The sequence below is a fragment of the Toxotes jaculatrix genome, chromosome 18 (genome assembly GCF_017976425.1).
Source record: "Toxotes jaculatrix isolate fToxJac2 chromosome 18, fToxJac2.pri, whole genome shotgun sequence".
Lineage (NCBI taxonomy): Eukaryota > Metazoa > Chordata > Actinopteri > Toxotidae > Toxotes > Toxotes jaculatrix.
Genome location: NC_054411.1, coordinates 8,384,402 through 8,397,522, shown reverse-complemented (window position 1 = coordinate 8,397,522; position 13,121 = coordinate 8,384,402). Strand labels below are relative to the sequence as shown.

The following is a 13,121-nucleotide window of genomic DNA, read 5'->3' as shown; positions in this document are numbered from 1 at the left end:
TGTCTTTGTGAAGAAAACGTTTTACATGAAGCTCCTCAGGCTAACACAACTCCAATCTCTGGTCCACCATAACTAAAACATGCACTTTTGTTACTTTGAGGCACATTAAAGATGTCAGCGACACTGTACAGTTACAGTATCACCACACTGTACTTCTCAGTGACCTAATACTGAACACATTCGCCATCATTATCCGCATTAGCATCTGTTTGGTCAGTGTCTAATTGTTTTCCTCACAGTCTTATGACCCCCATTATTAATTTATCTCGTCCGTCACAGAAAAAAAGAAAAAAATTCATTCATCATCTGCTTTCAAATGCACTCAAGTGTGTGTGACAGTCCAAAGAGGTTATGCAAAGTTATCAAGTCGTTTTATCAAGCTATGGAATACTAAACTGATCGAGCCACGCATGGACTTCTAACATAATAGAGGTGAATTAGTGTCTTTTAAATAATCGCAGGATAAAAGCAATTGAAAGAACCTTTTAGCATGTGTAAAATTGCCTTTCTATTATTGTCAGGGCTTTTTGAGGCTATTACTATGGCAGTTACATCCTAATTTGAGAAAATTGTGGTGAGTCCGGCTTCCTTTTCTTATTCTAATCTCCTCTGGAAATTATAAGCAAGTGGAGAGCTAGGAAAAATAAAAAAGAAGGTATCTCGCTGTTAAATTGACATGACAGCTTAAATTAAGAATGAAAGTCTTGAGATCGGGGCTAGTAAGCAGCTGATTGATTCCAACTCTGAAGATTTAAAGGAATAGTTCCCCAAAAGTGTTTAAGTATTCCTGTAGAAGGAAAACTGAACTGGCATTGCGATTGTGGGATATCAGCGATGAGCTTTTATTCCCTTGGCTATTTTGAGCCACACTGCAGAGCACAGAATGGTAACATGCACTGAAAGCCCTTCTTTTAATCTCCCTCTGAGAGGAGCTTTTGGTTATCAGACTCTCATCCAGGCCAGTGAATCTACCCAGAACCATGTCAGTCACTCTGCCTCAGTGCTTCCGCTCCAACCACCACACCGTCTGAGATATTGGATTTATTCAACTTATTGTGAGTTTGATGGCTGTAATCTGATTGCACATTTAGTTGATTTAATTTGGCATGCTTGTGACCAGACCGTGCAGGGGTGTTGACAGACTATTAGGCTGTGGCAAGGGGGGATCTCTCAGACAAGACTGTGTGTGTGTGTGTGTGTGTGTGTGTGTGTGTGTGTGTGTGTAAGCTGAGAGGGTCTGCTTCATATTACATGGGGATGTAGTAGCTTTGGTAGATTGGGTTGCTTCGACCCAGGGTGCGTGTACCCAGGGGACTCTGCTCTGCTTGAGAGAGACGATAACGCGACTTCTCAAACACGGCTAATGAGCTCTAACAACCTGACTGATGACGCTCATGCATTAACCAATGAATCCGGTCTCTCTTTGCTCTCCTCTCCTCTACCTACTGCGAAACGGAGTAAACGATGTTAATTTAGCTGGGCAGCGTGCCCCGCTTGAAACATGAGGAAAACACAGGCTGAGAAAAAAATGATGCGACAAGTGTTTGTGCTTCAGAGTTATTGTGCAGAATATTTGAATTTACTCACATCTACCTAATAAGCTTCAAGTTTTCTGGCATTATGTTTGTAAATTGGCATTGCTAGTGTCCAATTCCATTCAAAACCTACTCACTTTCAGGTTAATTAGCCTATGTACTTGCTTCATTGAATTGCAATTGCATTTGGGTAGTGATCATTTCTAAATAGCCTCAGAGGATAAATTAATACCACCTGCTTTCTTTTTACGGGAACTCTACATGCATCACTGCTCTTAACGTGCCTATGGTCATGGTTAAAGTCTGAATTTTAACCTGAACACATTTTTTTTTTCAGCTCAACCCTGAAAACACCACAGTGTCAAAATGGTTTTCAAACATCTGTAGGTCTTTGGTTAAAATCTATGCTGTTCCTACTGTTTTTAATGTGAACTTAAAATAATGAAAAAGTAAAGTAAATGCTGTAATGTATAAACTTAGAAATTATGGCTAGGTCAATGCAAAAAAAAAAAAAAACCCCAGTTTTTCAGATTATTGCTCATTTTGTTTGTAAGAGCTGCTCCTGAGACAAGCAGTGCTCATGCTCACTTACTCAGTGTGGGTGGAGTGGTGTGATAAATGGGAGCTGCCTGGTCTGGGGACCTATAAGACGGTAAAATAGGGTGGTAATTGATGACTCTGTAGAGTTTACAGTGATCAATATCTAAACCAAGTTAGCAAAGAGCAGCTTAGACAGGCCTCTAACGTATTTAATAGTTTTCAGTGATTGTTTCCAAACTGCAAAAGTAAAGAAACATTCTTTTACTTTCTTTGTCTGTCTGCTTCTCTGGAGACAGAATGAGAGAGGAAGGTGTCAGGCCCACGAGATAAAAATGGGAAAAGAAAGTGCCAGAGGGAATACACACTGAACTGAGGCTTGTTCTGAAAAGTTTGTCTGTTTATAAAATTCAGCGCATTCTGTGGCTTTGCTGCTCTGAACCAACATGACAGTTTCCTCTTCAGATGAAGAGCTGAAACTGACAATGACCTCTTACTACCCATTTAGACATCAAGAACTTTATGGAAGCATATTATGTGCATGAAAATAGCTTTATATAATATTACATGTCACTTATGTTATTAGATCTGATGAAAGCTGAAATATTTTTTTAAAAACTGATGTTATCCCTTGTGATTTAATCATTTAATATGGCCCATAGCACATGTCACAGTTCACTCTCCGTGTTAACTAATTTAGTAATATTTGCGTGTTTGCACTCAGGCATATAGCGTTTAAGTAGCTTGGTGACATGGTGAAATATGTGGATGTTAAATATTCATTCACAAATGCACACCGTCTGTGCACTGCAGCTCTCCAGCTGTGCTGTGCTGAAGATCCAGGAAAGCGATGATAGCACGAGAGCCATGAAGCTGCCCTGAGAGCCTGTCAGGGAGCCGAGGGTGGAGAATAACTCACTGGCTTTATGGCCCAATCACACACAATCTCTTTGTTCACATCAAGACACAAAACCCAGTTCACCCAGGCCTCAGGGGGAAAACATAAACACCACATCAATTGACCTTTCCCCCCGATATACTTACTCCATGTGCATTATGGAGTACAGAAAAGATGCTGTTTCCACCACTTCCCATCTTCTTATACCCGAAGGGCATTAAATTCATCCCTGCAAAAACAGGCCCCATTTGTTAACATGCTGTACATAGTTAGTTCTTAAAGCAAATGAGGATATATCTGTAAGATCAAATAAATGTAGAAGCTCTACCTGAGATTTTGTTTAGGGCCACTATTACGTCAGGAATCTGGCAGCATTGAAAACTTCCACTGTCACTGGATGTTCCTCTCTTTGCTCCACACACCGCTCTTATTTTGGTGTGGGTGAGCAGAAAAATATTCAACCACATTTTGTGAAACATCTGCTTTTCTTACTTTAATCACACGCTGCTGAAGAAGTAGTCAAGAAGACTCCTTTGCAGAGAATTTTGGCAAGAAAGCACAACACAGTAGTTTGGTTAGGTTGCTCAAGTTAACACAACTGAAGGACATTTTTTTTGTTGTAGTAACAAGCAATTAACTGCCTTTTAAATGTGAGAATTGTCAGCAGGCTGCAGTGTCTCAGTATCTTAACGTCACAGGGTTAACACGGGCTTTGCATTAATTACACAACTCGTCTTGATGTGATTGTAGATGAGACCAGTGATCAGTGATGCTAACGCCGATATTTTGAAGCCAAAACCACAAAGTCTGACGTCAGAAAGGTTTTGGGGGAGAGGGTTGCTGAGGCTGACAAGCAGTTCTGATGGAGTATACAGGCACCTGAAACTGTGAGCTGACCTATCAAGAGGGCCTTGCCAACAATGGGGAACAGTGTGTGCTCAAATAGCACCTGACCCTGGGGTAGAATCAATACTCACCTCTCTTATAAGCCAACCTGGCATTCAGCTGGCCAGCTAGCCACTGCCGAGATGCAGAAGCCTACATTATTATAACAAAGCCACGAAAATTGATCTGTGCATGCTTTCTCCTTTTTATTTTAACCTGATCAATGTTCACCAATACAAAAAAACAAAAAAACAAAACAACAACAACAACAACAAAAAAGCATACATTGTAATTTATTCTTTCACTATTTGGACAAAGTTTGATACACAATATATGATGAACTGTATACACCTGAACATAGTCAGTTTTTTGCTGACTGGTTCCTCACACCAAATATATTTCACGTAACCACTTTTAAGAGAAAATAAAAAGGAACATATCAATTTGGGCCTTCTAAAGAATACATTCAGATAGAACCACCACTTTGGTCCAGAAAGGGGAGTGACCCAAGCTGCTGGTTTCAAAAACATACATGGTTATGGTCACAGCTTAAAATACATCAGCAATATACTTACATATGAATCCTATTTTACTCAAGGTGCACAACATTCCTTTGTTACCGTGTCAGTATCCAAACATTTCTCCTGCTCTGCAAAACAAGAAAAACACTGCAAATTCACCTCTGAGCAACAGCAGTGCCACGGTGTGCGTCATGCTCCCAGCTCAGCTCTGAGAATTGGATATTTACCTGCCCTGCTCTATTACAATCCTCAGCAGATGTTGATGAAAAATAACCTCAGTCTGCATTTTTTTTTTCCCGACACCAACAACACCTGGCTGGCTCTGCGTAAATGCACAGAGCCATTATCTGAATGACAAACACGTTGCTGTTGTGCTTTTAACTCTGAACAACAAACTGACACTGAGGAATCACACAGAGACTAGCTTCCATAGTAAAACACAGAACTGTGTCTTCCTCATGCCTTATATAGACATAATCTATGGGAACGTCCTGTGGTGTGATACTGTATATGCTAGAGTGGGACTGACTCATATCGACCTATGACCTCTGTGCTCTGTGTGAAGCCAGTTGCACTGGTTTATATCACCCCACCGTTCCTCTGGCTGCAGCCAGTGATTCTTCCTACTGTTACATACACAAATCGGGAATACTCTGAAACCACACACACTACCCACCTGAAAATATGCTCACACACACACGCACACACGCGCGCACATACATACACACAGACATGCATGAAATATATTTACAGCAATCAGATAAATCACCTGTTTAAACACATATATACACACAGTATTTAGCAATTATAAATTAACATTGTGCAAATAGTCATACAAAGTCAAGTTGAGTTAGTTATGGCAAAATATTTAGCAACTCAAAGTTTAACTAATATTTAACAAAAGCTTCCCTTTATAAAACAAAAGTTAATATGATGTATTCAGAAGCACATGTACCACTGCTAATTTAGCTTTCTTTGTCACTAGCATGCTTACCAGAGAGGGTTTGTTCCACCTTTAAGTCGCAGAGTTTTGTTCAGTGTCCACAGGCGCCGCAGACATAGAATAAGGCTGAATACTAAACACTGTGTGAAGAGTAACTGGGCACATGCAGTCATCAGCACAGTCTGTCTGACTGTTTGGCGTTTGCACAGTGGAGATGGTGATGTGATGGCACTGTATGGCACACACAACTTGTAAGTTCACTAAATCTGTGCAATCTGCATGCATGACAGACTATATTTAGCATCGCAAAAACACCTTTGTGCCAGAGGTGACATGCTATTTTGAGTCACAGTGTTCGATTCATACTTTATGCATGTGTGCCTTTACAGGTCATCTTTATGTGTTGTGTATTTTTATCCTTGATTTGAGTGCACAGTTCCCCCTATCAGCTTTCATCTCAAGGGTTAGGAGGGCTTCTATGTGGAGGTTCACATAGTACACCAAGGCATGTGAGTCAGACAACATCTTGATGGCGAGGGGGAAAGAAAACATGTTTAACGGCACAGATTTGCAACGCCTCTTCTTGAAAACACACCTGGCACATGTACACAGTAACAACTGTAGCACTCAGCATTATTCAAGGTTTAGACCTATATAAAAAAATGTATTGTAAAACACCTAAGTAAGTCAAGCGATGATCATTTTAGCTTATTTATAATTCATCCCATGCCATCTCTTGACCTCCTTTAAGGTCTATATGTACACCAGGAATGACCTGGTGAGAGCAGCTGCCAATTTCCCAGGGGCCCTGGATGGGGGCCGCTTGAACAACACTGTGGTGAACTTACTGTATGAGGTACAGTCAACAGAAAGTGTCCTCTTTTTCTGTACATTTTCATCAAAGTCAGTATAGACAAAAAAAAAAAAAACATTTACAGATACCAGAGCAAAGCAAAGAGGGAAAAAAAAGCAGTCTCTTCTGTTCCTACCATGTTGTTTTGTGTCACTTGTTTGGTCCGTTTTTGTGTATGCAGTTCAATGTCCAGTTTATCTTTAGCCTCCTGTATCACAAAACACACATTTGATACACAGCACAAATTAAAGCAGTGGCTCAAGCAAGGACCCTGTGTCTTTTGTTTTTGTTGTTTTGTTTTGTTGCCGTTGTTGCTATTTAAGGTGTCAGGGTTTGTTTGTTTTTTTTGTGTATTATTTTACATGGCTTATGTGCCTTGAGATGCCGTTGTTGCATTGTTCAACATGCAGCAGTTTCTTACACTGTCTGACAAACATCTACAGAAATCCAATCACACAGCTCACAGCACATTAGACCCCTCAGCGTGGATGTCTGCCATATTGTTCTCCATTCTCGGGCTGTGGAGAGGGCTGAGTGCTGCTCGGTCTCCCTGTGACACTGATCTCTGAGCAAAGACCTCTCTGACAGATGACTCTATCAGCCCAGCTCTTCACAGCCACCCAGGACAGTAAGTCAGAGCCAGATGAGATCTCAGAGCCCTTCCACTTTCTCCATCAAGTTCTCGTTCCCAGTGTCTTTCTCTGGTGGCTCGAGCTCTCTTGGAGACACGTAACACTGCACCTTGTCCGTAAGGCCGATGTCCTCCATCATGGTGCAGTTGCTGATGGCTCCCTCGTGCAGTGGAGAGGCACACTGGCCTGCCTCCTTACTGTGGACCATACCGTTATGGCAGCCGGCAACAAGCATGTGCCTCTCCTCGGGGCTGCAGACCGGAGCAGAGGTTTTGGCGATGTCCGGCAAGTGAGGCAATCGAGAGACGTGGTTCAACAGGCTGCCTGTCTTCGTGTTGGGGGTATTGCTGTAGGTGTGGCGGTATTCCTCCTCGATGTTCCTCCCTAGCTTCCAGCGTTTCCACTTCTTCAGGATCTCCGACTGCACCTGAAGAGAAGACAGAGACAAAAGTTGTTTAACTAAAATGTTATTAGTGGGATAATGGGAGAAAAAACATCTTGTTACGCAGATGAGGAGACTCACTTCTTTGTTGACAAAGCAGTACAAGATGGCCACCAAGAGACCCTGTGGAGACAACCAATAGTTAGTCAGCCCGTTACATTAAATCATGACTGCCGCAATATTCAGCCATGTATTATTTTGAAAGTCAAAATGTCTGAAGCTATGAAAACATGACTCAGAGGCCTTGCGCTCTCATGTACACATCAGCGTATCCACCTTTTTGGCTACAGTGGGCAAAAGTGAGAGACACCACATGCTCATTAAAGGTCAGAGCATCTTTTTTAAACGGTGTCCCACAGCATCATCCTCTCTCTTGCTCTCTCTCCCTCACTCTCTTCATCAAGGCGATTCCCCTGTCGGTCAACTGTAATCTTGACACGTCATCTGTGTCCCCACAGTAAAAAGGTCAATGTCATTATGTGACAGTGTGACACAGCCAGTTAGGAGCGTAGACGGCACGTTGTGTTAATGTAATCCCTCCTGACACATAAGTAAATACAGCACTTCTCAGCTGTCTGGGGGAAGGGAAACTCAGAGAGATGCTCAGACTTCTGAGCAGATTGCTGAAGGAACTCATCTGGAATGACACTTAGACAAGAGGCAAATGAAAGAATTTTGTGCTTTGCTGTTAATTTCACACATGAATTTTGAGATTTGGATTTCTTTAAGAAAGTCTGAGCTGAAGTTGTGCGTCTTTCACTTAGTCTTTTTTAGTTAAGATTAGATGAAACTTGAGAAGAAAGACAGCACCTTAAAGTTCTGTCTCTCCAATTTTGTCTCGGTACAGGAAATAGGAAACAGGGATTTATGAAACCATAACATCAAACAATGTCTAAACTCTTAACCTTTCTGACTTCACTCAAACAACTGAACTGCTGATTCACCGCCTGCTAGCAATGACCCAAGATATTCTCTTCCCAAAGGATGATGATGCTGAGTTTATTGATAAATGTGGTGTGGCATTTGTTGGTGAGAGTAATAACTGCTGCTTCCTCTTTTTAGAGTCCAACCTGGAAGGAGGAGAAGAAGAGGTCGATGAAGAGCTTGGTGAGACGCAGACCTATGGTGGTCTTGGTGGATTCATCGGTCACAAAGATAAAGACCACCTGATGGATACCCAGCAGAGGGATCAAGGTTAGAGTCGACTTAGCCAACCTGAGAGAGAGGGAAACACAAAGAATAAATGAAGAGAGAGAAATAACACCACATAACACTAAATAGAAAGCTGGTTTAATGTATGAACTCACCTGAACTTGTAATCTGTGTATCTCATTTGATGAGCTTGAAGTTTCGACACAAGAATTTTAATGATGTGGATAAAGATGAGGAAGTTGATCTGTGAAAGACAAAGGCACCAGTGTTAATAATAGAATAACTAATAATAGAAAAATAAGAGTTTTGATTACATGTTAAACCGATCTTAACAGGTCAGCTCTTCCAAAAATTATGTTCTTATTTAGTTATAGAGATGTGTTTTATGCAAAAAGCATGAGGTTCTGAAATAATGCAGCACTGATACGCTAATATTTGTGACATTGCAAATATTACTGTACCTTCACAGTACAGTGAAGGTGTGGGAAATTTTGTTTGTGCTGCTCAAAGCAGTGAGAATTTACATTTGAAAAGCATCATTTCCCAACACAAAGACTTGGACAAAAACTCTTAAGTAAAAAAAGAAAAAACTGTACAACATTATTATACACAGCAGAAGCATTTATTATCAGAGACCCTTTTACAGCAGCTGGCATTTCAAGAAGCAATGAGTGTCCTCATGATGAAAAGCACTCATGATGTGACCTTTTTATTTACAGTCATGTCATTACGGGTAGTTTGCAGGTGTTTGGAAGAAGAAAGTGAATACACTGTAATGTGTACAGCATCTATATGTAATAGGGACACGCACTAAGAGGGAAACTGTGAAATGGGAACCAGCTCTCCCGTGCCTGCGACAACTCAAACACAGGAATTCCTGTGAGATACAGGCCACTTAGCAGGAGGATTAATGCATGGAAAATGTCGGCATGTCTGTGTAATTGCCCAGACACAGAAGCTATGATGAATTGGACTTATGTAAAAGCTTAGAACTGACCTTTGCAGAGCACACCTACAATAAAAGGCCCTGTTTGTGACTGTACAGTACGGATAGAGGGCAGCTAAACTGAGAAGTCAGAAAAAAGTAATGATAATCTTTTTGAATCCACAAAAACTTTGACTCTTAACATGTTTCCCCAGATGTTAGGTCTAAAGTGCACACAAAGTGCACATACTGGGTACAGATGTAGGACCTTCAGTGTGAATCCACTTTTTTGCCTCAGAACTGTGCACAAGTTTCATAAGAATAATCATGAACTACATTGCATGATGTGAAATGAGTGGTGTAATGTTCAGAAAAATCAGGAGACATAGAGATATAAAATGAGAGGAAGGAAGGGGAAATTACCACAACTGCCAGCAGTATTGGAGAACGGATGATCCACCAGTAATTCATGTTTATGTTTTGCTCCCAGCACCTGAAAAAAAAAGAAAAGCGCTGATTGAAATATCAGAGGAAAACAACTAGAAATATTTCCCGTACTCGCCCTGTAACACATTTTGTTACACTGTTTTGCAACTCCTGCTAAAATAGAAAGCTTTCCTCTCTCCGGCTCATGAGGGGGGTCACAGCACCGCTGTGGGTTTTTAAAGCTTTACATAACACACAATGTGTCGATGGTTTAGAAAGTGCGGCCTTAAAATCTCTTTCACCCCATTTGCTGCTGAAGTTTACACATTAGACCATAAGAGGCTGCATAACAGAAATTTTGGGAGCTGAATGTTACTGTGAAATATTAAGAATGTGCAAACACAAGTGCTGTTCTGACACGGTTTCCATATTTGGCCTCCTGCAGATGATAAACTGTGCCTGTGTGAAAAGTTTAATTGCAGCCAATTCCTCATGTAGTAATTACGTGTTAAATTGACCCTGAGCTGTTGAGTATCAACACTCAAATGTTCAGGAAAAAGACCATCTGTCAACTTTTATTTTTTTGATATGTGGTTCTGTTATGGCTGAAGAAGCAACACAAGTGAGCTGAAGTGTAAAATGTCTGGCAGGTTCTTGTACCGGCTACAGAACCAGGACTGAAGGAAAGAGTGAAAAAGAGAGAGAGGGAGGGAAGTGTGGAAACTTACTCTTGATTTTCATACATGTATTTAGCCATCACCCAGGGCACAAGGAATATTAACGGGGTACCTGTGAAGAAATGAGAGTTGTTTAAATACAGAACATTTTGCACACCAGTGTGGCAGCTTTCTGCGTTTTATCTGCTCTGGCTTAATTTCCTTTTAAAAGTATCATAGAGCACATAATGAACTTGCATCCGCTGACTTATTACTCCAGCTGTAGACACACACACTCGCCCAAACAAACTCACACTCACAGACACACAACACGCCAGCTCACCCCATCCAATGCAAAGGTAGATTTTGAAGTAGTTCCTCTCTGTAAACACGGTGATCACCAGGAGGTTGTGGAGGTAGATGCCTTCCACCAGCAGCCAGTAGCTGTTGGCCATGATACTGTACTGCATCATCACCACGGCAATGCGACAGCTAATCGTTGTCTGCAAGACAGCAGTGAGGTTTTGTTTTACAAATGTTAAGATATTGAGCTGTGTGACGTTACACGTTGTTTAGTTGTGAATAATGTGAACGATGAGATCGGTGCGGCAGCAGATGGGAGCTCCGTCTGCCGTCGGGAATCAGGCTTTGTGCCTACAGCAACCAGATTTTACAACAGCAGCAACTTCTCAGGCTCAGCCAGCTGTGACCTTGCCCCCCCACCCCCAGCACAAATCCAACACTATATTTATTTGCGAATAGAGTTGTAGTGTAGAGCTATACAAATCATAATTATGGCAGTAAAAACTTGCGGGATTTTGCAGCTTTGAGTCCTTTTTAGTTTTGTTCTGTCTTGCATTGAGCCACAATTACATAACCCTAAACGATCACTGTAAAACACTGTCCATTGTAGCTTGTTGTTTAGCTGCCGATCACTCACACTGACCTCATTGTTGACCAGCAACTCCACTGGAGGCATCGAAGCCTGGGGGAATCCCTGCTCCTGGTCTCTACTGAGGTCTTGCGATGTGATGTTGGCCACCAGAGCGTCTTTGATGAGAATAGACAGCGCTCGCAGGATGAAGGAGGCAAACAGATTCATGTGGATGTTGTTCCTCATGCAATGCAGTTTCCTGATGAATGAGAGGCAACAGTGGTCTCTGCAAGATAATCTGCCTTTTTTTCTTTAATCCATAATTATCAGATAAACTGCAATAGAGCTTTCTACTTAAACATTACTACTACTCAAACAATATTTCTACTTTATACTCTTAATACTTTTTTTTAAATTGATTTTAACTGAAAATCATTATTACCTGAAGAATATGAGGATACCAAGCGCCAGCACCAAAGCCACCAGTGATAAAGAGTAGCCCACTGTGTACATGATCCGAATGTGGCCATAGTACTGCTGCAAATCAAAACACATATGAACACATGGACTCAGATTTTTCCTTCTTTTATTTGAGAGGGGTGACATGTGACAGTGGTTCAGGTTTAGTTTCAATTCAAGCTGTAATATTGAGTCTGTTGTGTGACCATTAAAGAGAGAATGCTGAATTCATATTCCAAACAAATAGTTGCGTTGTGCGTGTTCCAGGACTGGCTTCACTTGCCATTCACAACCAAGTTTTAACCCTCACCCTCATGTTGGACTAAGGTTAGCTTGAGTAAATCTCACCTCAGCATATGGCAGTTGTTGACATGTTGCCAAACCTACATGGATTGGGCAATAATATCTTCCATACAGGTTTATAGGAAGAGATTTTTCTTACCTGACTTGGATCATTAGAGTCACACTCACTGGTATTCTTCATAGTCACCCACTGGCCGTTAGCGTCACATTCCTGATACACCATGCCGTGCTGAACTGCACACACACACACACACAGAGTCTCTGTGATTTACTGGAAAGTCCAGTCATCATGGACAGCTGTCTTTCTCTGCAGGATATTTTAAGTTACCCTGCATTAACACGACTCCCATACAGTCTGTAATTACTAACCCATGTGTCTCTTACCTTGGTGGTGCCATGGCAGATACCATGGACATGGCACACTGACAGTGGTGTTGGGGAGTCCGTCAGGCCAACAGGCATATTTGTCAAAAGACCTGTTGCACACGAGGCCTGGAGATTTTAAAAAAAACATGAAATATGGGGGGATCATCCCGTATAGTCACAGCCCTTACACACTTTTCCCTGCTGTCCTGATTTCCTGGAGTAATCTAAATCATGAAATATAGTAGCAAGACTTTGAAGTGATGGCTTCTTATAGAATCTGTACACATCATGGTCTTTCATCTTGACTTCAGAGTAAAGTCCTCCATCAGTGACCCTTCGCTTATAACACACCTTTCATCTTGTCAAAAGAGGATGTGAACAGTGCTGGCTGTTAGCGTATGGACAGTTGGATGTTCAGGTGCATGATGGGATCTGTCCAGTCCCCTCTGCACCTGCTAATTCCCTGTTACACTCATGCGATGACAGCAAGGGTATGTGAGGGCTGAGTGGAGTGGTGTGATTTTGTACGCAGTGTGGGAAGCGGCTTTTTTGAATGTTGGAGCGACAGCGTTGTCCCAATCTGTCCCACAAGCATAAAACATGCTAACAAAGTATAATGCAACTGAAGGGCGGCATTCGCCGTGTAGTTGAGGACTGTTGATGGAGCGAACTGGAGAGAAGAGCGTGCGTGTAGTACAGCAAATAAAAAACTGG

At 41.7% G+C, this 13,121-nt stretch overlaps 1 protein-coding gene across 4 annotated transcripts in view; it reads right to left on the bottom strand.

Moving 5' to 3' along the window:
* Positions 1 to 4,046: 4,046 nt before the first annotated feature.
* Positions 4,047 to 13,121, bottom strand: part of gcgra (glucagon receptor a) — a 34,332-nt gene continuing 25,257 nt past the window's right edge. For all 4 annotated transcript variants that reach the window (XM_041063000.1, XM_041062999.1, XM_041062998.1 and 1 more), the window contains 11 exons: positions 12,426 to 12,533; positions 12,181 to 12,275; positions 11,722 to 11,816; positions 11,352 to 11,538; positions 10,749 to 10,908; positions 10,478 to 10,538; positions 9,747 to 9,816; positions 8,554 to 8,642; positions 8,317 to 8,461; positions 7,328 to 7,369; positions 4,047 to 7,231 (listed from right to left, as the gene is read on the bottom strand). In XM_041063000.1, coding sequence (XP_040918934.1) covers positions 6,824 to 7,231; positions 7,328 to 7,369; positions 8,317 to 8,461; positions 8,554 to 8,642; positions 9,747 to 9,816; positions 10,478 to 10,538; positions 10,749 to 10,908; positions 11,352 to 11,538; positions 11,722 to 11,816; positions 12,181 to 12,275; positions 12,426 to 12,533 — 1,460 coding nt within the window. In that variant the 3' untranslated portion in view covers positions 4,047 to 6,823. The remainder of the gene's footprint in view (positions 7,232 to 7,327; positions 7,370 to 8,316; positions 8,462 to 8,553; positions 8,643 to 9,746; positions 9,817 to 10,477; positions 10,539 to 10,748; positions 10,909 to 11,351; positions 11,539 to 11,721; positions 11,817 to 12,180; positions 12,276 to 12,425; positions 12,534 to 13,121) is intronic.